Source organism: Molothrus ater, chromosome 21 (genome assembly GCF_012460135.2).
Source record: "Molothrus ater isolate BHLD 08-10-18 breed brown headed cowbird chromosome 21, BPBGC_Mater_1.1, whole genome shotgun sequence".
Taxonomy (NCBI): Eukaryota; Metazoa; Chordata; class Aves; order Passeriformes; family Icteridae; genus Molothrus; species Molothrus ater.
Window position 1 is genome coordinate 5,129,549 of NC_050498.2, and position 27,114 is coordinate 5,156,662.

Genomic DNA, 27,114 nt, shown 5'->3' on the forward strand with positions numbered 1-27,114 from the left:
GCGGCCAGGGCCGGAACATGGCGGCGCCCTCGGCCCCGCGGCCGCCCCGGCCCCGCAAGGAGCCGCAGCCGCTCGTCATCCCCAGGAGCGCGGCCGAGGAGCAGCGCCTCCGCCTCGAGCGCCTCATGAGGAACCCGGTGAGGGCACCCTCCGGGGCACGGCCCGGGGCGGCGGGAGAGGAGAGGGACGCTGAGATCCCCGCGGGATCCGTGAGGGGTAGAGGGAAGCCGAGACCCCCCACCCCAACCACCCCCTGGGTCTGTGAGGGCAGAGGGACACCGAGCCCCCCACCCTCGGTGTTTATGAGGTGAGAGGGACACTGGGACCCTCTCGATGTCTGTGAGGGGGAGAAGGACGCCGGGACACCCCACCTCTGGCTCTGTGAGAGAAGAGGGACTAACACCCCCTTTCCCTTCCGCCGGGGTCCGTAAGGGGAGAGGGAACAACCTCCCCTCTCTCCTCTCCGTGTCCGTGAGGGAAGAGGAACCGACACCCCCTCCCGGGGGTCTGTGAGGAGAGAGGGACCAGCCAATCCCCCCTTTTCCCTCCCGATTCCATGATGGGATCGACACACGCCCCCCTCCTCCTTGCCGGGTCCCCAAGGGGAGCGGGACCGACCCCCCCACACACTGTATTGCTGTGAGGGGAGAAGGACCCGTCTTTTCTGGGATGCTGTGAGGGGAAACACGCTTCTCTGGGAACCCAGGGGCCCCTCAGTGTTCTACCCGCTGCTCTTTCCTCTGTCCACCGCTTTTAACGTGCAGGAGCATGACCCTGGTCCTCTAACTGGGTGTTCTGTTCCTTTCCTGAGGAGCTTTTTGCCAGGAGGAGACTCTCAGCCCCCGCTCTGTGTGTGCTGGAGCAGGCTGAGACTCCCTGCAGCACGCTCTTCCTCTGACCTTGCACCATGTGTTCTCCCTCCCCTGCTCTTCCCTGTCCTCTAGCTCTGGCATGGGAGGTGCTCAAACACCTTTCATCATTTCCCAGACCTGTTAGTGGAATTATACCAGTTCCTGCGAGTGCTTGGAGGTGCTGACATGCTTCCTTCTAGCTCCTATGCTGAAAAGAGGCACAGACACTCCTAATCCTCCTGGGGTTTGTTGACCTGCAGGCCTGAATGTGAGGGACAGAGAGGATCCCTTCTGATTCTCCTCTTCTGCCTGCTCCTGATCCCTGTGCATGAAGAAATTGCTGCAGCTGTGCTCCTTCTGAGATCTGTCAGTTGGTGGAAGAGGCTGTTGTCAGACGTATCCCGCCTTTCAACAAAGTGTTAAAATTGCAGACTTTGCTCCTGGAAGATACTGATGGCTGCTTGGTTTGTTCTTGCAGGAAAAGACTGTACCAATTCCTGAAAAACTGAATGAATGGGCACCTCGACCTCCCCCGGAGTTCGTTAGAGATGTCATGGGTAAAGATTCTGTTCTTCAGATAACTCTGGTATCAGTCACAATTAACTTTAAAAAACCTTTAGCAGGGAAGGACAGAGGTGGTTTTCTGCTGCTCATTTTGCTGGAGAAAAGAGGTGTGAAATGTGCTTTGAGAGTTGATTTTTCAAGTTTTATTTGGTTCTCTGATTCCACTTTTTTGCTGGCTGTCAGAATGCAGAGAGAACAAAGCCTGTGGCACTGCAGCACGTGGGCTGCCTGCAGTGCAATAAGCTGCTGCTCTGGTGATGACAAGTAAATGATGATGAGTAAATCTGTCCTCTCCATGGATCTGAGAGTGCTCTGGAAGATTGGCAGTGTGAAGTCCTTCTTTTGACTGCTTTGAGTCTGCACCTCAGGCTGTGAGAAGCAGGCACATGCAGCAGGTGTGAATGTGTGTGCTCAGGTAGGGAGCTGGCAGCTGTGCCAGGACCCTGACCCAAGTACTCTGTGTACACTTTACTTCTACCTGCAGGGATTAAATGGAGCTGCTGTGGTATAAACTGCATGTAGAAGTTCTGTCTTTCTTTGAGACCTCCATCCTTTCTAGAGGTTGACCTGTTCTTATTTCAGAATAATTGATCTTGGACTCAAGTTTTTATATGCTTCTGAATAAAATCTGCTTATAGTAATTCTCCCATGGCTTTTTCAAATAGCTCTGCTATGTGCTTGAGTGAATGGTCTTATTTTTCTGGGGGTACCTGGCATGCTAGGACTCTGTTGGTATCAAGAGCACTCCTGTTGCAGTCCCAGCTGCTGGGTTTTAATTAGGTGTTTTCTTTGAGGTTTGTATTCCTGTGCTTTCCCTTGAGAAAGGGCTTGGGAGGCAGGGGAAGAGAGTGGAGCACGATGCCTAAAGCTCCTGCAAGGCTTCAGCATGCAGGCTGATGCCAGGAAGAGAGAGCTGTAGGAGTTTAATTTATGAAGAAACAGTTGAAAACTGTCAGAGGATCTGTTTTGCATGGGAAAGTACAAGATCACCTTTTACCACCTTCCTGTTGACCTTTATTTTATGTTTGAGAAATGCTGAAAATTAGTTGGAAGCAACATCAGCAGGGTATTGTAGCTCACCTCTGCATGTAAGAAATTGTGGAGTGCATTTCATCTCCAGTTCTTTGCCTGCCTTGTTGTGCAGCTAAGGGTGGGCTCTGCAGGGGCGTAATTGTAGGACCTGCAGTGACCAAAAAATGTGTGGGTTTGCAGCTCACTCTGCTTTTGCTTGTGAGCTGAGTTTAAAATGGTGACACACTCTGTGTGCTGTTGGTAGATTTTCATCTGACAGTGCCCTTTCCTGTGTCCCATCCCTCAGTGTCCAGCTGCAGTGATTTGTGAACATCTATTTCCCTCCTTTCCTAGCAGACTGAGCTCTCCCTTGTTGCAGGTTCCAGTGCTGGGGCTGGGAGCGGGGAGTTCCACGTGTACCGGCACCTCCGTCGGCGAGAGTACCAGAGGCAAGATTTCATGGATGCCATGGCTGAGAAGGTCAGCACAGCCCTTTATAACTCCCCCCTACCCCAGCTGTTTGTTGCTCTTTGCAAATCTGTGTTTTCTTTGAAAGTCATGTACAAATAATTCCCTTGTCAGAGGAGTCTGTAGGAGTGTGTGATCCGTGGTGTCTGTGTCAGTACTGAAACATTTGGTGCTTTGTGTCAGACGTGCTCCATCTCCTGTGTTCCCTGGGGTCCTAGCACGCTGTAAGGCCTCATGGGAATGTGTGTGTTCTCAGGCTGACTTGAAAATGCTTTAAAAGCTAGAAATCCTTGATAACACTGCCTTGCACAAACAGAAACAAAGTGAGTGCCTGTGCACAGAGTTCAGATGTTTCTTTTAAGTCCTGATTGAGTAGAATGCCCCCTCTTTTAGAAAACACTATTGATATACTCTCTCTTGGCCGAGATGAGCCCGTATGTTAATGTTTGTGTCTCCAGTTATTCATTTGTTTTTACTGAAACGTTAATTAGGGCAGAAGCCCAGCCTCCCTCATCTGCTCTGGTGAGGATTCCTCCCTCAGAAGGTTCCAATGTTTGGCTCAGGTTGCAGGTTAAAAATGCTGTCTGTACAGGAGCCATCCCTAGGAACGTCGCTTTGTATAAAGAAGCCAGGCAAAATCTGGCAGAGCTCCCTTCTGTATTTTGCTAAAAGACTTCTCCCTAAAAGGACATGACTTTTAAAATAAGTATTTTAATTTAGATTGTGACCAAAGTATGACATGTGATCAATTACAGCAAAGACTAGATGAGGAATTCCAGAAGAAACTGGAGAGGAATAAGATGATTGCAGAAGAGCAAACAGCAAAACGCAGAAGGAAGCGGTAAGGGCAGATTTTTCCTAGGAGGCTTGACATGGAAACCCTCACTCCCTGTGCCTCATCTGTAGCTGCATGCTCTGGATAAACACTGTCATTCTGTGTCTGCATCTATCAGCTGGGAAGTCTGGCTGTGGAAATTAAATTTGTCAGTGTCAATGTTTGGTTTCCAAAGGTAGCTGTAGACCTGACAGGCTTTGCTGGGGTGGTTTCTTTTCCGTGCCATTGCTTGCAGGATAACTTTGGACCGGTTGAGCTGCTTTTGCTGACACTGTGGTCTTGACTGCAACATGCCTTGCTGCATATTTGTTTTAACAGTGTCAGGAAAGGTTTGTGTCTATATCTGGCTTGAGTTTATGTCTGAATCATTTGGTACCAAGCAGTTTCAGTGCAAAACTGGGTGCTGCTTCATGGGTAGGCTGCTTCTGCCTACCCCATTGAAATGTCTGGCAGGTGAAATCTAATAAGTTAGGTGGAAACACTAAAAAAATATTAAATCCATATTCCCCCTAAATTTTAGCCAAATTAAACACAAGATTGATGCTCTCAAGAAATAGACTGGCCATTTTAGTGCAGTGACACAAGAATTGAAATCCCACTCCCTGTGTCCAGGATAGGTTTCAGAAAAAGCAGAGAATCGTGCCTCTGCTCTTTCCCAGGGTCTGACTCTGAGCAGCCTCTCCCTTGCTGTTTTGCATGCTGTGGCTGAGAGTTGCTGTGGAAAGGCCTGTGCAAAGTGGCTTACTGCTATGTTAACACTAAAGTGCACAACACAAACACTGTTGCCATCTTAGTTTAATTTAATGTGGTCCAACAGATGGCCAGCAAGTCAGATCTGGCCTGCTGCCTCTTCCCTGGCTGAGATGGAAAACAACTGTTCCAACAGCAGATGCTGCCTAAACACCAACACTTCCATGTCCCCCTGCTATGCTCTAATGGTGTGACTTTGCCCTGCAGGAGCCCCTCTAATTTCCCTCACCACCCTTCTCTGTCCTGACCCAACAGGTTCAGTTCCTGGCTCTCTGTTTCAAGAGAATTCACTTATGCTGTTGAGAGAGGAGCATGTGAATGCCAGGCTACTCTACCTGTATCTGCCATTAACTTACCTGGTTGCCTTTGCTGGGCAAAGAGAGCTGGATTGTATGAATTGAGATTCCCTCTTACCCCCAGTGCTACTCCTAGGGCCTGACATCCTGAGAAAGTACAGCCAAAGAGGAAGGTCAGAGCATACTGCACTATTTTGATTTTCTTCAATTGTAGGATATATTACTGGTGTTTTTTCCCCCAGTGTTCAGTTTCTGCAGTCTGGGTTTTAACACCATTTTCTTTCTGTGTTTATTAGCCTAGGTAGATAAAATGCGAGGGCAGTTTCATTCTTGTTCCATCTGTGTTCTTGGAGATTCTTGTGTATGATAGTTCTGGTTGCAGTGGAGTCATGAAAGACTTTTTAAAAATTCATTAATCTGAAAACAACATAGAAAAGTTTCTCCTGATCACATGCTAAGTTTGGTCTTGCTGAATTTTCAGTTGAGGCCAAATTTAAATTGAACTTCTCTTCTGAAATCAGCTTTTCCAAGATGTCTGTAATATGTCCTTTATCAGTGCATGAATGTGCAGAAGCTTTACAACACTGGATTTGCCAGAGATTCTTTTTTCTTTGCTTTATAGCCAGAAGTTAAAAGAGAAGAAACTGCAAGCTAAGAAAAATAAACTTGAACAAAAGAAGCAGGAAAAAGGTCAGTGAAATTTAGTGTACTTTTCTCAGGACTTGGTTCTGTTCCCTCATTGAAGCTTAGAAGGTTTTGTCCCACCCCCCATCCCAAGCATTCTCAATACATGGATTAAAGCCTGAGCCTTAAGCTTGTTATTTTAGCTGATGTTTCAAAATCCTCTTTGAAAGCCATCTATGTTGAGATTTAATCTTACAAATAACTTGGCTGTTTGTGAATATTTTCCATTTATTAGGGGGAATTTTGGACAGCAAACTCTGGAATCTGAGTTTGGGGATATTTTGTCCCAACTATTCTGATGAACTGCAGATTCAGAGCCTCACCTGAGGTTTAGAAAGGCAGGATTGTTCAAGGCTGTGCTTTTTTAAAGTGTATTTTGAATGTGTATGGGAAAACAGGTGGAAAAAATATGCACAGCTTGGGCAGCAAGAAACAGAGTTACAATTTTGTGTGTAAGAAATTGAGCCACCTTGCTACCATCTATTCCACAGGACTATTTTATTTCATAGAAATAAAGGTGAAAACCCTGACTGCCTCTGTTCTCCTGCAACATTAATTTCTCTCTTGAAATTTAATGTTCAGCAATGTCAGTGTAACTGTTTGCTCAAACTTTTGCATACTTGTTGCTTCTTTTCAGTGAGTATATTTTGGCTTCCTCTTTCAATGTGAATTAGCACACAAATGGTTAATCTTAAAGTTACAGCAGTTTCTGGTAATTCTGCTGGAACAGTGGCTTGTCTGACAGTTCTACCTTATTTGTGCTTTGCTTTTCAGAATTGGATCTGTTTCAGCTGAACCACTGCCAGCCTCCCATGTAAACATGGGAGGACAAATTGTTGGGTTAATTTTACTTGTGACAGCAAGTGAATGTAGCAGAGTGAATTTTTTGGGTGTTTTGTTTTGGTCTTGTATTTTATTTTATTTTTTAAGCTACTCATTATGAATTGTAACTGGGAGGAGAATTTAAGCATGAGTCAACATTTGTTCATTTTGAGTGAACAAACAGAATACCCATCCCTTAGGGAGTGGCTGGGAGAGAGGAGAGCTGGATCAGGGACTGGCACTGAGGTATGGGATTGCCCTGTACCCATTCTGGGGCAGGAGTGGTTTTGTTTGGCACAAGTTCCTGAAAGACAGAATCCAAACTCCTGGTCTTTGTAACAGTTCTTAACTCTTTGCAGTCTGTGTAAAAGAGTTCTCTATGTAGAATAATAATATCAAGGGGGAGTGAAGTCCCTCTTTAGCCATTTTTAGTCAACTGGGAACAGCTTTTTTTTTAGTTTTGTGTGCCCTGGGTTGTGATCTGAGAGTTTTTTCAAATTGATTAAAGTGTGTCTGTTGGATACAGCAGGCAAACATTTGTCTTCCTTTTTGAATGAATAAATTAAACCTCTGAATTGCCATGTTTCATCTTTGTTACAGTAAAAACATAAAGAATAAGGGTTGTCACTGAATGAGGTCAGCTGTTGATGAGCAAACTCCCAGTAAACGCTCAAAGTTCAGCACTTCACCACGCGGTGGCATCAGACCACTGATCCTAAATCCTGCATGAACTGGTCAGGACACACAGTGTGACTGGGCCTGAGGAACAGGAGAGAGCAGAAAAATGGCCTTTTGTGCCATACCTCATTTTTGTTATCGGTTATTTAATTTCTAGTAGATGTGTCCTGGTTTTTTAGCAGATTTCACAAGATTTCTGTGACCCTTGTTAACCTTAGGCATATCTTCATGAGTTCTTGTACTGACAGTATAGCAAACAGTCTGTAAAAGTTTATGGCACCTCGTGGACTTTCTGTGAACTTGGATAGGTTGTAGGAATACACTGAGTTTTGCCTGTGCCTTCCCAGTGCTGTGTGTGATCCTTCAAAGTTCATCCCAGCCTGCAGAGGTGAGATTGGGAATGAGATAATCTGTCACCTCAGTGTTTGACTGTCTCTGTTAGAAAGAAATAATGTTCCAGAGGAGGTGGAGCAGTTTAATGATGGACTTGGTATTGGAGATAAGGGAATTCCCTGAGGGAGAATTTGATATTCTGAGCTCCTCATCACCTGGTAGAATTAATAGAACCTGATTGCTGTTCCCTGAGTATCTGGGACTGCTTAGTTGTGAGATGCTTAACAAGGAAGACACAGGGGAATATGTTACCCTCTGTGCTAATTAGCCTGACCTAATCAACATTTGCTGAGCACCTTGAGAGTGTTTTGCTGTGAAATGCTTGACAAGGAAGCCAGGTGGGAACACCTCATCCATTCATCCTGTTTGTGTTTGTAGAACCCGGGCAATCCCAAGAGCAAGGCAGCAGCGAGGATGACGAAGAGGATAGCAAGGAGGAGGAAGAGAAGGAAGATGATGCTGAAGAGCCAAGTTTTGTGATGGGAAGAGGATGAGGCCTTCCAGGGACAGCTGGAAACACTGTTCATTGCTTTATATTCAGGAGCATGAAAGTCTTTCATCTCAGCCAAGCAGAACCCATTGGCGTACGTTACATCTGCTTAACGGGGCATGGCCTTCACGTCACAGGCCTGAGAGAAAATGATAGAGAAATGCCAAATAAGAGATTTTTTCTTAATTGCTTGTATAACTGCTGTGCAGTCTGCTCTAAGTTTGCTCTAAAGAGTCAGCCATAAGTCTCTATGACCCTAGAGTTCTTTCTAAAATGGCCCAGAGTGTTTTTCTGTCTGAAAGCTAAAACATAACTATTACCATTTAAGGGAAATATTACTGTGAAGGCTACGTATTCTACTTATCTTGAAGCTGGTAGCAGTGGGATACATGAATCTAGGGGAAGAGTTTAACCTGAAGTAGAAAAGTGGTCTGTAGCCAGACTCTCCTGCACTGTGAGTGTTCTGCATTTGGGGTTTTGTATGGGGTCATCTCTAACCCAAAGAAATCAGTTTATGTTGCTAGACAAGTTCTATAGATTTTTAATCTGGATCCCTTTTTTAATGCTAAAACTTTCCCTATTGCTTTTCTTCCATGTTTTCTAAATTAATAAAAGGGATGTGTTGGATTGTTCTGTCTTCTATTTTTCTTTTTGGAAGAGGATTTCAGTAAAATAAAGAGATGCTGCAGTGCTGCAGGAAGGGACAAAGAGATCAAGTGATGTGGCACACATGAAAATATGGAAAAAGGTGTAAGCTGCATGTCACTTCCTTTTTGCTTTTGAATTGGAACAATACCTTTTCCCAAAGATTGTGTGTAAAGCCTCCGAATCCTGTGGCAGAAAGGCTTGGAATGGAATCATTTTGCTTGTGCTCAGCTTCCTGTGATGACACCTGCCTTTCTCTCTGCTTGAGCGCTCTGCTTTGCACCTTGGATTCCCCGGTAGGAATCTTAACATCTCTCTATATATTTACTTATTGGTGCTTAAAGCATATGCAGTGGTGGTTTTACTTGTAACTCTGGTTTTTGTCTCTTCAGTGTATCTTTAATTAGAAGTGCCTGCTGGCTTTCAGACATGCTCATCCCAGAGCCTTGCATCCAGAATGCGGTGCTACTTCTTCTCAAGCCTTGGTTAATGCCAAATTATTTTAAGCAAAAACAGTAAAAAGGGAGAATCTCTTTTTAGATTTCGCCTTTGTTGGATATTGCTGCCAGAAATCCTGCATTTTGTCTGAGCTGGCTTTATGTAATGGCTTCTCCATGGTATTACCATGGTGGCTGGGAAGCAGATGTGACCAAGTGCAAGTGATGTTTGCCTTTAGTTCCTCTGTACATATCCAAGGGCTTCAGAGCTTGATAACTTCTGACCTGCCAGGTCCATATCCCCACTGCCCCCCAGGATAGAGATCTGCATGTTTTCTGCTCAGTCTCCACGGAGGCAGGTGCTGCAAGTTGTGGCAGTGTTTCATTCAGATGCAGGATCCATTTTCCCTGTGGAGAGATTATTTATGAGCATTGCTTCACACAAATCCCCCTTAGGGCAGACAAACCCTGTGGATATTGTAGGATGAGCCACAAAAACATGAGGGTTTTTTATGGGCAAAGAACTGAGAGTCTCACAAATAATGTTCTGCCTTTGAGCTGAGTGCTGCTCTGCATTAAGCAGAGTGAGGACACGTTTCCCTCAGCCACGAGGAAGGTGAACTCCAGTTTGTCTTGGTGATTGAACAAATTCAGGTTGTGTGGCCTCATCCTGCCTCCCTAAGATGCCCGTGCTGAGTTATTCATGCTGTGTTTTCTGGGAATGCTGAGTTTGAAATCCATAAACAGCAAAGAGAGCATGTTGGTGAAGGTGGCATCTGCCTCACGCTCTGTCTCGCCGGGGTGGCTGAGTGTAGCAGTAGGAGCTGCATTTGGTAGGTGTAGCTGTGAATTCCCATAAACACTCTGTTGTGGTTGTTCGTGGCAGTACGAGCTTGTTTGAGAATACAAAGCACTTCAAAGGGAGGTTTCAAGGGATGTTTCTTCGTTTAGAATAAAATGCAAATACTATGTGACCTCAAAACGGGGAAAACCTCATCCGTGGAGTAGAAAAGGGGAAGTGCTCCTGTGCATAGTAAAATAGGAACAGCTCTACAACTGATTGCTATTCCAAATAGGGCACCAAGAAAGCAGTAATAACTTACAGGCTTGAAACTGCCAAGGAGTTTGACCTGCTTACACTAAATTCGTGCTCTGGGTTCTTTTCTAGAGGAGTCTCTCTCCTTTCTCTGATAGAGATTAACCCTCAAGGGCTAAAGTTGCTCTGTACGTGCGTTTGTGCAAATGTGGGAGCCTGAGAGACAGCAGTGTTTGGGCTGAAACCGACCCAGGGGTGTTCCTGCTCTCAGAGGTGAAAAGCACACTCAGGATAACTTGTATCTGTCTCTTTATTAGGTACTTAAGAATTGTTTTCCTTTGTTCCCTCCCCCCGGCAGAATGGAATTCAGGAAGATGGGATTACCCTGTTATAAAGCTGACCCATTGTGCTGCCTTTCAGCATTTTCTTTATCTCATTTCCAGGGCAGGAACTCCCTCTCTTTCCCATAAGGCTGTCCCTATCCTTTTGATGGGTTTATACAGGATTTCCTGCTGAGTCAATAGCGGAGGAGTGCAGGGAGATAGCAGTCGGGATTCGCAGGGAGCCTGTGCTCAGCCGGAGGAACCTCAGCCCGGCGGAGGCAGAGCAGCGCTGCCTTTTGACTTATGTAAGTGGCGACTTTTTGCTGTATAATTAATAATTGTAATAAAAGCACATTTGCATCCCATTGCACCAATACCTTCTCTGTGGCAAGATTTAGGGATAACGCAAGGTCCAGACCCACTAACATCTTTACCGGTGGGTGGCTTTCAGCCCGACTCCGACCTTAGGGAACCGCAGACATTTTTTACCCCTACAGATGCATGCTCACAGCGGGACCCCCGAGTGCTGCGGGAACGGCTCCGTGCCGGAGGGATGTTCTTTCCCTGTAACCCCTGAGTCCATCCCCGTTTCGTGAGACCCCCAGAGGGCTCCCCGGTGGGCGCAGGGGGCGAGAGCGGCCCCGGTTCCGCGGGCGGGGCGGGGGGCACCGGCTGCGGCAGGGCGGGGGTCGCGTCCCCAGGCCCCGCCCCCGTCGCTGAGAGGGCGTGGCCAGCCCGACCGCGGGCCAATGAGTGAATGGTCACGTGCGGGGGCGTGGCGGCGCTGCCCCCCCGTTTCCTGCGGGTCACGTGGCCGGTGCCCGGCGTTGCCGTGGCAGCGGCGGAGGCGGCTCCGGCTCCCGATCCCGCTCCCGATTCCGATCCTGCCCCGGCTCCGCTCCCGGTCCCTCTCCCGGGGCTCCCGGCACGGCCCCCGGACAGCATTGCGGTGAGACACAGTCCGCTTCCACCCCCCCGGGGCCGCATCCCGCCCGCAGGGGGCTCATCCCCAGCGGGGCCCACGCTCTGGGGCAGCGGGCGGCTTTCCCCTCAGGCGCGTTCGGGAGGTGGCGGGCTCGTCCTGCAGAGGTGGGAGCGCGTCCTGCCCGCGGGGCTCCGGGAGGAGGGGGTCTCGTCCTGCCCGGGCTGCTGGGGGAAGTTGGTTTGATCCTGCCTGAGCAGGGATTCCCCTGCCCGGGCCGGTGTGGGGGGACGCGCCTCGTCCTGCCCGGGCGGGGAGAATGCCGTGCCGGGGTGCTGGTGGTGGGATGGGCGCCTCGTCCCGCCGAGCTGGGGGCAGTCCCCTGCACCTGGAGGGACGGGGTGAATGGGAAGGGTCCGCTCTGGGCAGAGAAGGGGGTCCCGTCCTGTCCGGCCGTGCTTTGGAGGTGCCGTGGGATGCAGAAAGCTCCCATGGGATATGTCCGGACAGGGATGCTCTCGCTGGAGCGCTGTGGGGGGACATCTCCAGCACACGGTGCAGGGAAGAGCCTGGCCCAGGCTGATTTTGGAAGACCGGACCGAGGGGTTGAGTCCCATCCTGCCTGAGGAGTTGGGGAGGATCCTTGGGATGCTGGATCAGGATGCAGTGGTAGGAGGTTGCGTCCTGCCTAGGAAAGATCCTCTGTCCAGGTTGGCTTTGGAGGGAAAGGTCCTCGTTGGGAGTGGGTCTCATCCTGGCTTGAGGGATGCCCTGTCTGAGGCTGCTTTGGAGGGGAGATCCTGGCAGTGTGGGATCGCCTCCTGCCCAGGGTGTGCCGACGGTGGCGGGGAAGGAGGTGCCCTGTGAGGAGGATGCCAGCTGTGGCCATGGGACCAGGGGGTCCCATCCTGCCTGGGAGGTGATCCCCTGCTGCCACAAGGGTGGTGTTCACACCCTGCCTGGCTACTCTGGCACCCCAGGAGGGCTGCTTGGAGGAGTCCCAGGCCAGAAGAGAACATAGGAAGGGGTTTCCCATAGCAAAGATGGCTGGAACTCATCCGAGCGGAGTAACAGGGCTCGGGATTTGGCTTAGCCATGGCCTGCAGGGGCTTGAACAATGGGAGGGAAGGAACTGGCACAAACCCACAGATAAGTCTGGGGGTGTGGGGCAGAAACCTGGGACTGAGGAGGGGGCTGGCATCTGAAACCAGGCAGAGGAGCTGCCAGTGCTGCAGAGACAGCGCTCTGTGGGTGCCTGAGCACGGCAGTGGTGGGAGGGAGACCCGCTCTGTCGGCTTCATCCCCAGCTGTGGAGAAATCCCCACACATGCACTGAGATGGGAGGAGGCAAAGGCTTTCCCTTTTCCAAAGGACAGCACTTGGCAGGTTAAGAAAACCCACATAAGGGAGCAATCACAGAGAGCTGTCTGTCCTCCCAGTGCGAGATGAAGTGGGGTCAGATGCGTCGGTGGTGCAGTGAAGACACAGCTGGGATGGACTTTGCCAGGGCTGCCTGAGGAAAAGGTCTGGAGAATTCCTCATTGCCCATCCAGAGCTCAGCAGCCCTGTGCAGTCAAACCCTGTAGGATAGTTATTTCTGTAAGAACAAGTGTCCTAAACCTTTAACTTTGCAAGGCAGGAAGGTGAAATCTCCAGAATAAGCCTCCCCTGATGCAGATGACAGGCTGAAAAGTATTTGCAGAGTAAAACTGCTCCAGCTACAGCGCATGTAAAATTCTTCTTTGGTCTTGTGTTTCAGCCCTTGGAGCCCTCCACCCAGTCCCTCCATGTCCATAGCCAGCAAGGTGAGTTTGACTTCCTGGCACTGCTTGTTTGGGTTACATTTGTGTTTATGGATTTCGTTCTGAAGCTGTTTACTTATTTGAGAACATCTCTTGAGCTGCTCCAGAGAGAAAATTCAGCCTTGTGGTATTTTTAGCTTATTTTTCTAAGGGAAGAAGCAGATGTGATTGGGTTCTCTTGCCCTCTCTCTGTAACCTCTGAATTCATTTGTCTTTTTAATGGAATTTGTCCCAGGGGTCAAGTTTCCTACATAGAAAGTTCCTAAGTATTTCATGAAATTAAATGGCAGAGCAGAGGCCATCACTGTCCCAGCTGGGGACAAAGGGAGTGAATTCACTCCACGCTATACATTGCAGGACCCACACAGGATGTTGTCACAGGAAACAGCTTTACAATTTTGCTGTTCACAGACTTGTTTCTTCCTCCAATGCTCCCAGGAGGTTTTTTTAATCTGTAAAATAGGTGATTCTTGCCTTTTCTGGAAACACAGATCAAGCAGGAAGGTTTGTCCCTGTTATTGTTTCTCTTCTTGTTTTTATTATGGCATGAATGTTCTAGTGGGCCTTTCTTATTTGTTTGTTTGGGTTTTTTTGTTACTTTTAAATATTTTGAAAATTCCTGAGCAGGTCAGGAGCCTTCCTGGAGTGTTGCAGGGGCTGTAATAACGGCCTTGTCAAACCTGCCCAGGAATTATCCTGTGCTGCCATCCTTGTTGTGTCTGAGGGGACTGGAACCTAAAAGCCCCCCCATGTTCAGGAGGGACATTCTTGGACCTGCAGTGCTTTATTTGCTATTCTTTGTTATTGTGCCTGAAACAGCTTCCTTCCCTTTTAGTAACAGCATTCAGAGTTGTGGGCAGTTGATGTCTTTTGATCTTTGCCACTTCTGCAAGTCTCCCAGCAGTCATGGCTTTATTAGCTGTCCCCACGTGGCCCCTGTACATGGGGAGCTGGGGGGATGAAGGCAGGGCTGAAAGGTGCCTGTGACCTTGAGAGGTGGTGCTGGGACTAATTAATGCCACACCAGGTGTGATTCTGGGCAGCATCTCCTCCTCCTGGGAGCTGGTGAGTGTTTTATAACCAGAAGGTGCAGCTCTGGTGTCTGCCACCTCCACAGTCCTCAGTGGCAGAGTTGTGAGTGAGGGGATTAAACAAGGAATTGTATTTCCATTTTTTTGGAAGGCTGAGTTAGTTTCAGATGTGTGTCAGAGTTGAGAAATTTTTGCACAAAACATTCCATGGATGTTGTTTTATGCCTGGGGATCACCAGAGCCATTTGCCAGCAGCATGGGGACATGGTGCTGTAATCTTCCACCACCTGAAGTACTCTTGCTGCTTTCATGCATCTCTCAGTGTAATCCCTTCAATCTGAAGATGATGACATTTCCTGGAAGCAGCTTGCTTTCCCCTTTGGAATTGCCTTTTCCTTGCCCTCTGCTCAGAGCCACCGGTGGAAGTAAGGGGGGAAACAGGATTCTTGGTCAGATGGGGCTGAGAAATGGAGTGTGAGCAGCTCAGGAAATTTAACTTCCCACTGCAAAAGCTTGGGTAGTTCATTTGTTAACCCTACACAGCATTCAGCTCTGTGATTATTGGGGGAGAACTGTGCCCATCTAAACTGAGCTTTGATGAGTTATGGTTGAGAAAAACTGATGTGCTGGTTTGAAAGTAAACCAGGGGGAGAGATTAACCCCACACAAATACCTTGAGACAGGCTTCAGGTCGGAGTTACAGTTTAATAGGAAGATTACAGTAGATTAATTATGCAGAATTGGAATTTTACAGAAAAACTGGCTTAAACCCACAAAGTCAGAGTACAGCCTGGCCCGTGTTGGTCAGGGTGGTGGCTGCAGTCTGATCAAGGAGTGGTTGCAGTGCTGTTGAAGTGATGGTTGCAGGTCCTCTCACAAGCAGTGGTGCTGTGGATGGTCTGGTTCTCCTGTGGAAGTTCAGATCCTCCCCTGCATGTCCAGTGGTGGTGGTGCTCGTATCCCCAGATAACATACGGTCAGATGCAGGCAGGAAGGCTCAGCACCTCCCCCGGAGCGAGGAATTTCACAATGGAATGATGTGATCCTATGAGTCAGGGATATTCTGGGGAGTCCTTTATGGCCGAGGTCGTTACAGCTGCCCATTGGTGCCATTATGGCCCTTTGGCAGGGATGAGCCCTGGGCTGGGTGTAGCTATCACGGCTGAGTGAAGCAATTTATGAACACAATAAAACACCACCCTGCAATGCAGGGTTTGCCTCCTTCCCTTATCTAACAGCCAGCTCGCAGCCTGGGGGGTCGGGTGTGCACCCCGCAGCTCCTGCAAGCGGCCATTAACAGTTCATCAGGAATAATGGAGATGGGAGTAGAACACTCAGTTTGGTCACACCCCACATTGTAACCCAGAGGAATGGTTTCCAAAGAAGGAGCAAAAAGTGACTCCCTCAAGTGGTGTTTGATGCTCTAAGGAGGTGCATTTGGAGCCAGCCCGTGGTGCACTGGGACATGAACTGTCCAACCAAAACAAAGATAAGATGGAGGTGAAGTGTATTTATATAAAACAATTTTTTATGAGCAAGAAGGAATTAAAGGGCAAAGTTGAGGTGCCTACTCTGAAATGAAAATCCAGATGGTGTGCAGCCTTCCTGAATTCCTGCTGAAATAGTTGCCGAGTGTACCTTTGTAATCCTTCCTAGTTCTCGTGGTCATTTTTGGCAGTTATGGACGGTCCTTTGCAGTTCTGAATTCCAAGTGTGATGTTATTTGGTCCATCATTTTCCACTGACCAAGGGCAACTTTGTTCAGCTGCAGCTTTTCCAGTAGTTAATGCTCATCCTGTCTTGAACATGACTGTTTTGTTCCCTCAGCACTTCTCTCATCATGAGTACTGAATTAAACGTTCCGGTGGATCCTTCCACTCCTGCCTGCTGCTCTGAGCCTGGCACCAAGGGCATGGATTATCGGGACTGGGTCCGACGGAGCTACCTGGAACTGGTCACGTCCAACCACCACTCTGTGCAAGCCCTTTCCTGGAGAAAACTGTACCTGAGCCGAGCCAAACTGAAAGCCTCCAGCAGAACCTCTGCTCTGCTCTCTGGATTTGCAATGGTAATGTGAAAAACGCCAATCACTTGTTTTTAAACTTTTAAAAGTTTAATAGTAATAAAATGGTTATAAAAAATAGTAATACAATTAGAGTAATTGTCTCATATTGTCCTAATTTGAATTAGGATAATATGAGACAATAGAACAAAGAATTATGGACATCCAGGTACCTTTTTCTTGACAGCATAAGCCCGAAAAAGGACACCCCTTAACAGAGGATTAACCCTTAAAAGCAATAGCCTGTTGCATATTCATACATCTCATACATGATGCATAAATTCCATTCAAACACAGGATTCCGTGATCATCAACAACTTCTTCCTCTGAATCCTAAACGGTGCCTTCAAACCTGATGAGGCAGGAAGAAGCTCATTTCTTCTGATAATGGTGCGATAAATTCTCTTTCTCTGAAAGATTTAGGTGTCCTGTGGCTGCTATCTTGGTGTGAGTCCTTTCTTTAGAAAAAAAAGCATCCTACATAGCATAGTTTCTATTTTAACATTATGTTATAACCTAAAACTGTATTTACCACACTACTTAAGAGAATTAATACAGCATTAATTTCTAACACAACACAAATAGTATTCATTTTAATATTTGTGAAAAGCCAATCATAAAGTACGCATGTTTCACAGGTAATGTGTGTTTTATAGCTTTTTGAATGGTGAAGGTTTTTGGGTTGCCTCAAATCAACTATTAATCAGTGTTTTCTTCCTGGGAAGGAGCAGGGAGTTGTTTCCTGAAGAAACAGGAGGCATCTGCCTGGGCGCTTCTGTTTGGCTGCTGCTGCAAAGTTTGAGGCTGGCTCTCTCACTGCAGCAGGGATACATGAGCTGTCTAACAGGCCAACCCACACACTCCCAAGTCAGCCCTTTAAAAATACTGATCCCCTACTGCAAGTGATCCTAAGGGCTCCAGCAGCATTGCTAAACAATCCAGGACCTCCTTTGGCCCCGAGGCTGGCTGCCCTCATGCATGCAAGGCTGCTCTTGGGTGTGGAGCACTTTCAGGCCCCTGTGGTTCCTGTGGTCCTGAACGTTATTTTAATTTCTCTGCGTGTTTTCTCAGGTCACAGTGTCTAAAATAAGGTGGAGGTTGGTCACAGTCTGCCAAAGTGAAGTTTGCATAGCGTGATCAGGGAGATCGTGTTCTGCCACTGAGGTGTGAGAAGAGGCCCTGAGCCTCAGACCTGGTGTCAGAGGGCTCTGCAGCCTGCAGGGAGCCAAACCTGGTGTATTTTTGTCAGTGCTGCCTATTGGAAGTGATCCCTGGTGCTTGCTCTCTGCTGTGCAGCACTTGGGTGTTATTTGGAAGTGATTTGCATAGGTCAGAACCATGGCAGGGGTGAGCAAATAAACAAGACTGAGACAGTCAGTGGTCCAGTGCTCAGGCCTGTCTGAGCTGTGTATTAAAACACCACCATGCTGTGTGAGCCCCTTTATTTCCCCTCAGCTTTTGCTTACTGTGAGTGAGAGTTGGAACCAGTTTGGGGGAGGTTTCCTGTTCAGGAAGTGGGCAGGTCTGGCTGTTCCCGAGGTCTGTCAGCAGAGGGGCAGTGTCTGGGTGGTGTGGGACCTGAGGTGAAGATGTTTCATCCTGCAGCTCAGAAGCTGGGAGGGAAAGACAGATCTCAGGAACTTCCCAGATTGCCTTTCTTGTTTTATTTTAGCTTCTTCCACTGCTTTTTCCTCCCCCAGCCCCCCAGCCCATGAATCATCCATAACATTACAAGTTGGTCACCCAAAGTGAAGCTGGAAAGCTGCAGGCGGGGGTTTCAGTGGGAGCAGGCTGGAGTGGGGACAGGGTGCTCAGTTGCTTTGTCATTGCTCTCCACTCACTGGCTGTGTGCAAAAGATGCTCCTAAAAGCTTTTCACAAAGTCTGTGTTGGTTTGTAACCAAACTTGTGTGCTGCAGGGACAGAAGGTCCCTCCTCTTTTGGAGAATGCTGGGTGCTCTCCTGTAGACTTCTCTCATGCAGGAGTTTTCTTACTCTAAAAAGCCTCTCACCTGCATGCTCTGTGTGCCTCTGGTTACTGGAGTTCTGTTGTGACTGTTGTCTTTAATACAATTAATAAATTAGCATTTGGTATTGTTGGGGACTGATCTACCAGCGTGGTCCCACAAAGTGTCCCTGCTGGGGTGTGCTGTCACTGGCACCACCGGGACTCAGGGCTTGCAGCCCACCCACACTGCAGGGCTGAACCACATCTCTGAAAACAAATCATGCTTTCTCAGCTCTTACAGCAGAAAGTTACTGAAAGTCCTTGGCAAACACACAAAATTAACCACTGGTTTTACATTCTCTTTGATCTCTTTAAAGTGCAGTTGAATATACACAGGTGTAAGTAGTGTTAATTATGCTCACCAGCCTAATGTAAGAAATAGAAATCAGTAACTAAGAAATAAAATCTCTCGCAATAAGGAATTCTCTTTATTAGCTTTTTCCCCAGCTGATTGGAAAGCTGTGGTGTTTGTTCCTCCTGGGTTATTTCTCCACGGGTATGCAGGAGTTTAATACACGGATGTTTACTCTCTAATAAGAACACCTCTGGCAATTGATGAAAGAAGAGAAGTTACTTAGAGATAAATATGTGTAGACATGGCACTTAGGGACATGGTTTGGTGGTGGACTTGGCAGTGTTGATGTGATGGTTGGACTCTGTGATCTTAAAAAGGTGTTTTCCAGTCTGAACCATTCCATGATCCTATTAAACAACTTCCCCAAAGCCTCGAGTGCATTTGACTATGTAAACAAATGTCACCCAGGGCTTGGCTATTGCTTTATTTACTTCCCTGTCGGTGTGTTTGATGCAAGCTAGCTTCATATTGGCTGAAATTATTGTGAGCTGATGGATATTTGATCAACAGGCCATGGCTCTGATCCAACTCCTTCTGGACAGGCTGCAGAATAATGCAAACCTTCCTCGTTATCATCTCTGGTATTTCTGGCAGAGCACTGGGGCAGGTCAGGAGGATGTGGGTCATTCCAGTGCCAGGTCTGCTTGGAGGTGGGCTGTAAGGCAGCTGCCCCAAGGAGGCTGCAAATAAAGGAAATTTAGAGGAGCTTAATAATTTTCCTCATGGAAATAAGAGCTATTATTGCTAATCCATCTTCTCAATACTTATCCAATTGCTACAGGATATGTGTTTGATTAAAAAAAAACCAAAACAAAAACCCTGACAGATATACTGGAGTGGTTGTTTTTACAGTCTGCCAAACCATCTGTGTGAATGTGTCATGGTTTATGTTAAGCCATTTGTCATCCTTTTGCTTGATGTTATCTGTCTTGGTCTAAATTTCTCAAAATGAATAACATCCTTGTTGTGGACAGTCTCAGCTATACTGGTCTAAACCCCAGAATCATTGCATTAATTTACTGCAGTTTAATTCTAAAATGTTGTGAGCCCTTGATCCTGTAATTCTGGAGTTCAGCTGGGTTATTCTCAAGCTTTAAATTAAGTCTGTGCTGAAATATTCCGTAGTTTGGCAGAGAGCTCAGCCTTGCAAAGTTGCTTCTGGGAAGAGGTTAAAACAAAGGGGGCTATTACATGGAAGAGTATAATTGTATTAAACATGACATATTAATAGTTTTACAGGCTAGACAGCTTATTTAATGATTTTTTAAATGGGTTATGTCAGCTTGTCCTCTTTCTCTTATCCCGGTCAGGAAATGACATGACAGCCTGTGCTGGGTAGAGCAATAAGAGCTCACTCACCTTTTCAGTACTTGTTTGGGTTAAATGAACTGCTTTTCTGCATTGCTGCCCTATCTGGATTGTTGGTGTTTTTCACTGAAATACCTCTTACTGAGCCATCAGTCAGTGTTAAAAATTCATCACATTGCACAGCTGAAGCTCGCCCTGGGGAATAGGTTAGTCTGGGAGGAAACATCCAATTAGCTGAAAAGTGCTGCTCATGTGAAGGATAACAAGCAGAAATTGATATGTTGACATCAGCCAGGCTTTCAGCTTTAATATAAAGCTATAAATTGGACATGCAGGTACAATTCCCATTCAGCTGTGTCTCTGGGTGTTACAGCACCCCATAATGAACAATGTACCTGCAGGTTTTCCTGGCTGATGGGGCGTGACTGGCAACCACAGTGCTGGACAAATTCACTGTACAGTGAAGCAGAGAATGAGTCTGATCTCCTCCCTCTCAAATCAATATAAGGGGAACTGCAAAGGGAACATACACAAGGGAACGTGAAATCTGTTCTGTTTAAATTGACCTTGCAATTGATAGTGAAGGATTCCTGTGTTAGGGTTTTCTCTGCTACACAACAAGAACTGCTGTACTGTTTACTACTGTAAACTGCAACCAGGAGCTGATAAAAACAAACAAAGGTAAAACCCCAACATGCTCATGGTCAGAACAGAAGGCTGGGAATGCCCAAGGGCTGTCACAGTATTTTTGCTGTCTTTAATGTCTTAAATACTTGATGTAGCTATAAAATCCAGACTTGTAGAGATTGACCATTTTCCACACATGTTGTATCTTGCTTGCTGGTGAATGTGTTCAGACTTGACTGTGATCTGATGGTTTTCAGAGCAAATGTAGGTAAGGCAGCAGTCATGCCAGCTGGTTTCCATTCCCTTTAATCCTTTTCAGGGCTTCCAGCAGGGACAACATGAGCATACCCCTAATCTTCAAGTGCTTAAATAATATTATGAACAAGTAATGCCAGAGCAAGTGGTGCAGGTGATTATACAGAGCCTGAAATGGCTGCTCAGGGAAGTCTCATGTGAAGTCTGGATAACATTATCGTGAGTCAGTTCTACAAAATCCTTCTGTGTCCCAGAATCAAGTGCATATTTGAAACTTTGCCTTCTCATGATGTTCTTTAGAGGGGCTTCTTTCCAGCAAGCTGTGCTGTGCTGGAGCAGCAGGTCAGCTGGGATCACCAGCGGTTTTCCTTGCTGCCAAGAAAGTTAACTTCTCTGCAATCATGAAGTGCAGCTACAGATGCAAGCCAGCTGCTAGAGAGAAATGTTTGATAATCTTGTCCACTGCTTTTGGGTCTTTTCTTAGCAGAAAGTTTGTACTGTCCTTTCAGGGATGCCACCACACAGAAGTACTGGTTTGCTTCACAGGTAGCTTAATTGTAAAAATTCTTAAGCTAAACCAGTTAACAGGACTCCACTTCTGATCTCAAAAGAGCTTCCTGCTCTCTTGCACATATTCTGCTTCTTAAGCTTTATTTGATTAAAGTAAAAATAGCTCTAGAGACCTGCTGTGTAATAGCTCTTGTTTTGGGAAGGAGACTCCTGAGTTGCTGAGCACACCCATGAGCCAGTAGCTGTCCACTTCTGCTGGGTGTATCACCAAGTTATTACCTCTCAAGGGAGAAATTTGAGGATATAAATAACTTAAAAGTTATTTATCTGGGAATATTTGTAATAAAAACAAATGTAAACTGTCCTGAGAGTAGAAGACAGTTATTTTAACTATGGGCTAACTTAAGCTATAAAGTAGCTTGTGTGCTTCCCATGGTGGGCAGTGAAACGTGGCTGGCCACAAGGAGCTGCTTGGTTTTGCTTTTCTTTACACGCCTGAAGTTGAAACTTCCTGTGCTGCAGCTGCAAGGAGGGAGTGGCACTGGAGGCCGTGATGGTGGCTTATAGCAGGCTGTTAGCTGCCTCTCAGCCCCACGTGGCGTCTAATGAGCTCCTTGTGTTGTGTGCTGGGTTTGGGGCAGTTCCTGGGCCTGTGGTGGCAAGGAGAGATGTGTTGTTTGAGAAAACCATGATCTCAGAAGGGCCACAGCAGTGGGTGACAGCAGTGATCCATCTGGGCTGCCATTCCAAAAAGCTCTGGAGTGTGTACTTGACCTTAGTTGTTCTTCCTGAATCAAGATGCTTTTCTGGCTGAAAGCCTTGAAAAGAGGAAAGCCAGCAGGTGTTGACAAGCTCTTTGTTCCTTCCCCAGGTGGCCATGGTGGAGGTGCAGCTGGAGGTGCAGTACAAGTACCCCCAGATGCTGCTGATCGCCTTCAGCGCCTGCACCACGGTGCTGGTGGCCGTTCACCTCTTCGCCCTCCTCATCAGCACCTGCATCCTGCCCAATGTGGAAGCTGTGAGCAACATCCACAACCTGAACTCCATCAGTGAGTCCCCCCACGAGCGCATGCACCCCTACATCGAGCTGGCCTGGGGCTTCTCCACCGTCCTGGGGATCCTCCTGTTCCTTGCTGAAGTCGTGCTCCTGTGCTGGATAAAATTCCTGCCTGTGGGCTCCATCCTGAAAAATGAGACCACCAACGTGGAGAAGCCAAGCAGCCACGCAGGGTGGCAGTCAGCACTGGTGTCCACCATCATCATGGTCCCCGTGGGTCTGATTTTTGTCGTCTTCACCATCCATTTCTACCGCTCCTTGGTGCGGCACAAAACGGAGCGGCACAACCGGGAGATTGAGGAGCTCCACAAACTGAAAGTGCAGCTGGATGGGCATGACAGAGGCATGCAGGTGGTGTGACCTGCACACAGCTCAGCCAGGGCTGAGAGCAAAATACCTGGTCAAAATACCTGGGCTGCTGCTTGGTGAGACGCACCAGGGATGGATTTTCTTGAGGCTTAAATCTGTAAATGCTACTTGCCTGCCATTTCTAGCTGTGGGTTCTTGTGCTGTCCACATGCTGGGGGCTCTGCCCTGGTTCTGGTCCCACACACTTGGTACTTAAGTCGACACTGCCGTGGTGTTCAAGGTCAAAACTTTATCTACCTTAATATTGGTAGCCAAAAATCTGTATTTTTTACAAATGCAATATTCCATTGCCAAAAGTGAAACTGCATCGGCTGTCCCAAAGGCCTCTCTGCGTGTATTTGTGTGTGTAGGACCTGTCTTACCTGTCAGAACTCCCTGGCTGTCAGTGCAGCCACAATTAACTGGCAGCTCGTTTCTAGAGCAGAGCTGATTAATGTGGGTACCTGCAGCTGACTCAAGGACATCCAGGAAAGCACAACAGAAACTGAGAATGTTGATCACCATTGTTCCAAAGCAAGTATTCCATAAATACATAACCAGAAAGAAAACAGCCTTAGCTTTTATGTTCTTTTTTTTTTTTTTTTTGCTGTTCTTTACTGTATTTTTACAGCTTGGGATGTAGAATTTTGAATTGCAGGAGGCTGGGAAGTTCTCTCACACTTTCTTCAGTGGCATCTGTCACCTTAGGTTGAGTAAGTGCCAAGATCATGTTTTTTCCCAATAACAGGCAAGAGTGCCCAGGGAAGGCTTACAGGTGTTTTAGATTTAACAAGGACATTCTTAAAACAGAACAGTGCCAGGGAATTTAATGAGACAAGACTTTGAAGGACTAACAAAGCAAGTTTCAAGGAGGTAGAGGAGTGACAGCAAGTACTGTAGAAATCTGCCACTGTGTCTTCTTCATTTGTGCATTGCTGTGATGCCTTTTGCCCGGTTTGCTAGAGAGAGCAAGCCCAGTCCTGTGTTATTTCATCATTTGGGGGTTTGGTTTTTTTCTTTTTTTAATTGGCTGTAGCATTTTTCTGTCAGAAATGAATGCTTCCCTCTCCCTTCACTAAAGCAGACAACTCCTCTGGTGGAACCTGGAGCTGTCCTGGCGAGCCTGATGGAGCTGGATCTGGCAGGAATGCTGTGTGCCATTAAAGAGCTATCCCTTTCCTTTGAGCTCATTTCTTTTTTCAGCAGCTGAGACAATGATACTTGCATGTCTGTGTTGCTTTGCAAGGGAAGCTTGTAAATTCCAGAGCATCCTCGTGGGTGAAAACTTCTGTGAAAAAGAAAACTGATTTTATTATTTTTGGTAACTTTGTGGAGAGAAAAAAGTGTTTTGCAATCATCAGCTCTTTTAAGGGAAAGTCAGGCTTTCTGACACACAGGGCTGCAAGAAGCATAAGCACATTTTCTTGGCCCTGATCCTGTGCTAGTTTCCTCCTCTTCACTCCAAAACTGCAGTTTCAGAGTCTCCGAGGCCTTATAGGTTTCTCAAATCATTAAGGATGTTTCTAATGTTCTATTTAACCCTGGGCTCTTATTCCACTGGGATTTGAGGCAGTGTAATGCATGTCAGCTTCCCAGAAGGGACAGTACATGCAAACCCCAGGGGAGCAGGGTGAGCCTATCCCAATATTCCTCTCTGTCAGGGGCCTTGGGAAACCACCTCTCATCTCTCTTGTTTACATGGGAATGTGAGCACTGCTGAACAAGTTGCTTAGCACTGTGTCTGTGGCTTTCATCTGCTGTTCTTGCTGCAGTTGGCATGTACCATATTGGCTGATGTGCAGCAAAGAAAATAGTCTTTGTGTGCTAAATGACTCATCTGTACTCATGTGCATATGCAAAAAACAAGGAGTGTCCTCCAGGAAGTGGGGTGGTCGTGAAATTCATATGAACTCCCCAGGACTCTCCCCTTTCTCCCTCCTCTTTTTACCATAATAAAAATTAAAAGGTTTATACAACAGAATCAGAGTTGGGTTTTCTGCCAAGTGCTACACGTGTCAGCTCCTCTACCAACAGAATTTCTGTTGAGAGGCCAGAGCCAGACCAGATGGGATGAATCTCTCATCTGTACTTTGCACTCTCCTTGAATATCAGTAATAGCAGGACCTTGTGTGCTGAGGGGCTCAGAGAGCTGTCAAGGAAAGTATTGCACCATTTTTGCAATATCTTTTTAAAAAGCTTCACCCTGTGCATACAGTGCTGCAAAAGCAGTTCAGCTTGTCTGGAAACAGCCAGATCATTCATTTAATTTTTTGCAACAGCAAATAAAGAAAAGAGCTTTGATTTTGTAGAATACTGCTTTTATTTTTGTAGAAAACTGCTTTGATTTTGTAGAATAACTCATTCAGGCTTGTGTGAGATTGCATTCAAGATCAGTCTCAAGTCAGTGCATCTGTGGCTGGAGTGGGACCACCTTGCTCCAGGGGTGAGTCAGAGGTGCAGCTTGGGATGGTGTCCCAGGGACAAATACTCCTAAAACAGAGTAATAACTTGCTTCCCTGCCTTTGCTTGCAGCTCTGTTTCTTGTGTCTCTCTGGGCACTGAGTTCTCCCTTCCATGAGAAGCTCATGGGAGTATTTTTGCTCTTTGATGCTCAAGGTTACCCCCATCCACCTTCATGCTGTAATTCCTCTCCCTTCACAACAACAGCACTTGCTTTTCTTGCTCCTGCCTCTCTTCCTGCAATTTATTTACATTTTCACCACTGTTGGGTCCAGACTTTTGTTGCAGAAATGTTACCTGTGGTTCCAGGCACAGGAGTTCATCCATAAAGGAAGAACTGGGGATGTTGTGCTTGTCCAGCTTGGTGTTTCTGTGCTCCAGCACCACAAAATCCTCCCTGTTCCTGTGGCTGTCAGCAGGATTCCCATCAGTCAAGCCAGCCTTTCCACACTGTCACTGCTGTCCCAACAGGGCTGCCAGCTCTCTGTGGCACGTCTGGGTTTGCCTGGCCACGTCTGTCCTGTGCTGTCACCTCTCTGTCGTCCCTGGGGTGTCTGTCGTTCTTGGAATGTCCCAGGTTTTGTGTGGCTGCAATCCTGCCATGCCTGCATGGAGATGCTTCTCCCAAGGGTTCCACCCTCAGCTGGGGATGAGTGCTGAGGATCTCCTCTGGTGTTTGTTGGCTTTCTGTCCCAGCTTTGGGCTCTGGACTGCTGCCCTAATTCTCAGCCCACTTGGTTTGTGGCTCTCTGGACCAGCTATTGCCTTGTCTGAGCTATTTCTCCAATTTTTGCAGTGCAGCTTAGCACAGGGACAGCCATGATCTAGGGATAGCCATGATCTTGCTTCAGATTATTTTTGTTTTGGCCAGTTTTTGCTCAGCAGGAAAATGCCTCTGCAGGCACCAGCGGTGCAGGGACCCTGTCTGCCCACCCTGGAGCAGGGAAGGAGCTCTCAAGGACAGGAGAACAGCAATTCTTTGTATCATTCCCATGCACCAGCCTTGGTTGGGAGGCAATTCCTCTCTCCCTTTCTATCCTGGCAGGAGTAAAGAAGGGACACGACCACGAGCTGGAGGGAGCAGGATCGGGTTCTCCCTTTGCAGTATTCAGTGGCAGCTCTCACTGTGTGGTCTCCCTATTTTTAACATCGCCCCGGGGCCGGGCTGGCTCCCTGTTGCAGTGGAGAGGAGGCTCTCGGGAGAATTTGTGACCGTGAGAGGTGGAGTCGTGTCGGATTTGAGCATGTGAGGGATGAAAGTGACACCGTGCGAGAGCCCAGAGCAGAGGGAGGGCTGGAAGTGTTTCTGGAGAGCACCGGGGTGGCTGCAGCTGCAGAGAGAACCTCCCTCCACATCCTTCCCTCCCACATCCTTCCTCTGGGATGTGGGGATGGGCAATTCCAAATTGCCTCGGGGTTACCTGTGCTGGGCTGGGGGTGGAGGTGCTCCTCCTGCCTTTCACAATGTGCTCCTTTTCCTTTTCCTTTTCCTTTTCCTTTTCCTTTTCCTTTTCCTTTTCCTTTTCCTTTTCCTTTTCCTTTTCCTTCCCTCTCCCTCTTTTCCTTTTCTTGCCTTCTAACAAACAAGAAGGCCTTGGAGTTTCCCTGCTGCTGTAGATTCCTTATCTTTTAAATCTCATTGCATCACCTGCCAAGGCAGCTTCCTCAACGCCCCCTCAAGCTGCAATTCAGCTGGGCCAGGGGGCATATTTTCTGGTTAACTCACAGGTTCTTTCCCCTACAGCCATTTCAAAGCAGTTTCAGTAATTAAAATTGACTGGCTGGATTTGGACAGCATTTCCCTGAATCCCTGTGTGTCCAGCTGGGAGCTTGCTTTCTGCCCAGAGGTGTGACAGCCATAAGTGCTAAAAGAAAAAGAAAAAAAAAATGTATTTTAGCTTTGCCTATTCTTGTTTTACCTCTGCATGAACAATATTTAATGTAGAACAACGAATGTATCTCAGTTATTGTCCAGCTGTGTGAGAGAAACTGGATAAACTCGCTCAGTTTTATGCTTCTTGGTGATTTCAGACTGATTTCTTGAAAGGCAGCTCAAGTCCTCCAGCATCTTATGGGTTAACTTGGGT

General features: G+C 47.3%; 2 protein-coding genes across 3 annotated transcripts; both read left to right on the forward strand.

Annotated features, from left to right (window-relative positions):
• On the forward strand, nt 1-8,469 carry PRKRIP1 (PRKR interacting protein 1). Its single transcript, XM_036395169.2, has 6 exons — nt 1-137; nt 1,330-1,408; nt 2,806-2,906; nt 3,650-3,735; nt 5,398-5,465; nt 7,731-8,469. Exons 1-6 carry the CDS (start codon nt 18-20, stop codon nt 7,844-7,846), a joined length of 570 nt encoding a protein of 189 aa, XP_036251062.1. The 5' UTR covers nt 1-17; the 3' UTR covers nt 7,847-8,469.
• A 245-nt stretch (nt 8,470-8,714) lies between these two features.
• On the forward strand, nt 8,715-27,044 carry ORAI2 (ORAI calcium release-activated calcium modulator 2). Of its 2 annotated transcripts, none has more exons than XM_036395167.2 (4): nt 8,715-10,588; nt 12,965-13,010; nt 15,866-16,106; nt 22,034-27,044. In XM_036395167.2, exons 3-4 carry the CDS (start codon nt 15,879-15,881, stop codon nt 22,577-22,579), a joined length of 774 nt encoding a protein of 257 aa, XP_036251060.1. In that variant the 5' UTR covers nt 8,715-10,588; nt 12,965-13,010; nt 15,866-15,878; the 3' UTR covers nt 22,580-27,044. The 2 variants fall into 2 exon arrangements, with proteins under 2 accessions (XP_036251060.1, XP_036251059.1); XM_036395166.2 differs by lacking the exon at nt 8,715-10,588 and adding an exon at nt 11,113-11,232.
• The last annotated feature ends 70 nt before the right edge of the window (nt 27,045-27,114 follow it).

Bases quoted from the DNA above. Each gene is read 5' to 3' on its own strand.
- PRKRIP1 (XM_036395169.2), top strand. From the start codon at position 18: ATGGCGGCGCCCTCGGCCCCGCGGCCGCCCCGGCCCCGCAAGGAGCCG. The intron at 1,409-2,805 runs GTAAAGATTCTG...CCCTTGTTGCAG, and splicing joins GTTCGTTAGAGATGTCATGG to GTTCCAGTGCTGGGGCTGGG. The intron at 2,907-3,649 runs GTCAGCACAGCC...GATCAATTACAG, and splicing joins TGGATGCCATGGCTGAGAAG to CAAAGACTAGATGAGGAATT.
- ORAI2 (XM_036395167.2), top strand. From the start codon at position 15,879: ATGAGTACTGAATTAAACGTTCCGGTGGATCCTTCCACTCCTGCCTGC. The intron at 16,107-22,033 runs GTAATGTGAAAA...TTCCTTCCCCAG, and splicing joins TGCTCTCTGGATTTGCAATG to GTGGCCATGGTGGAGGTGCA.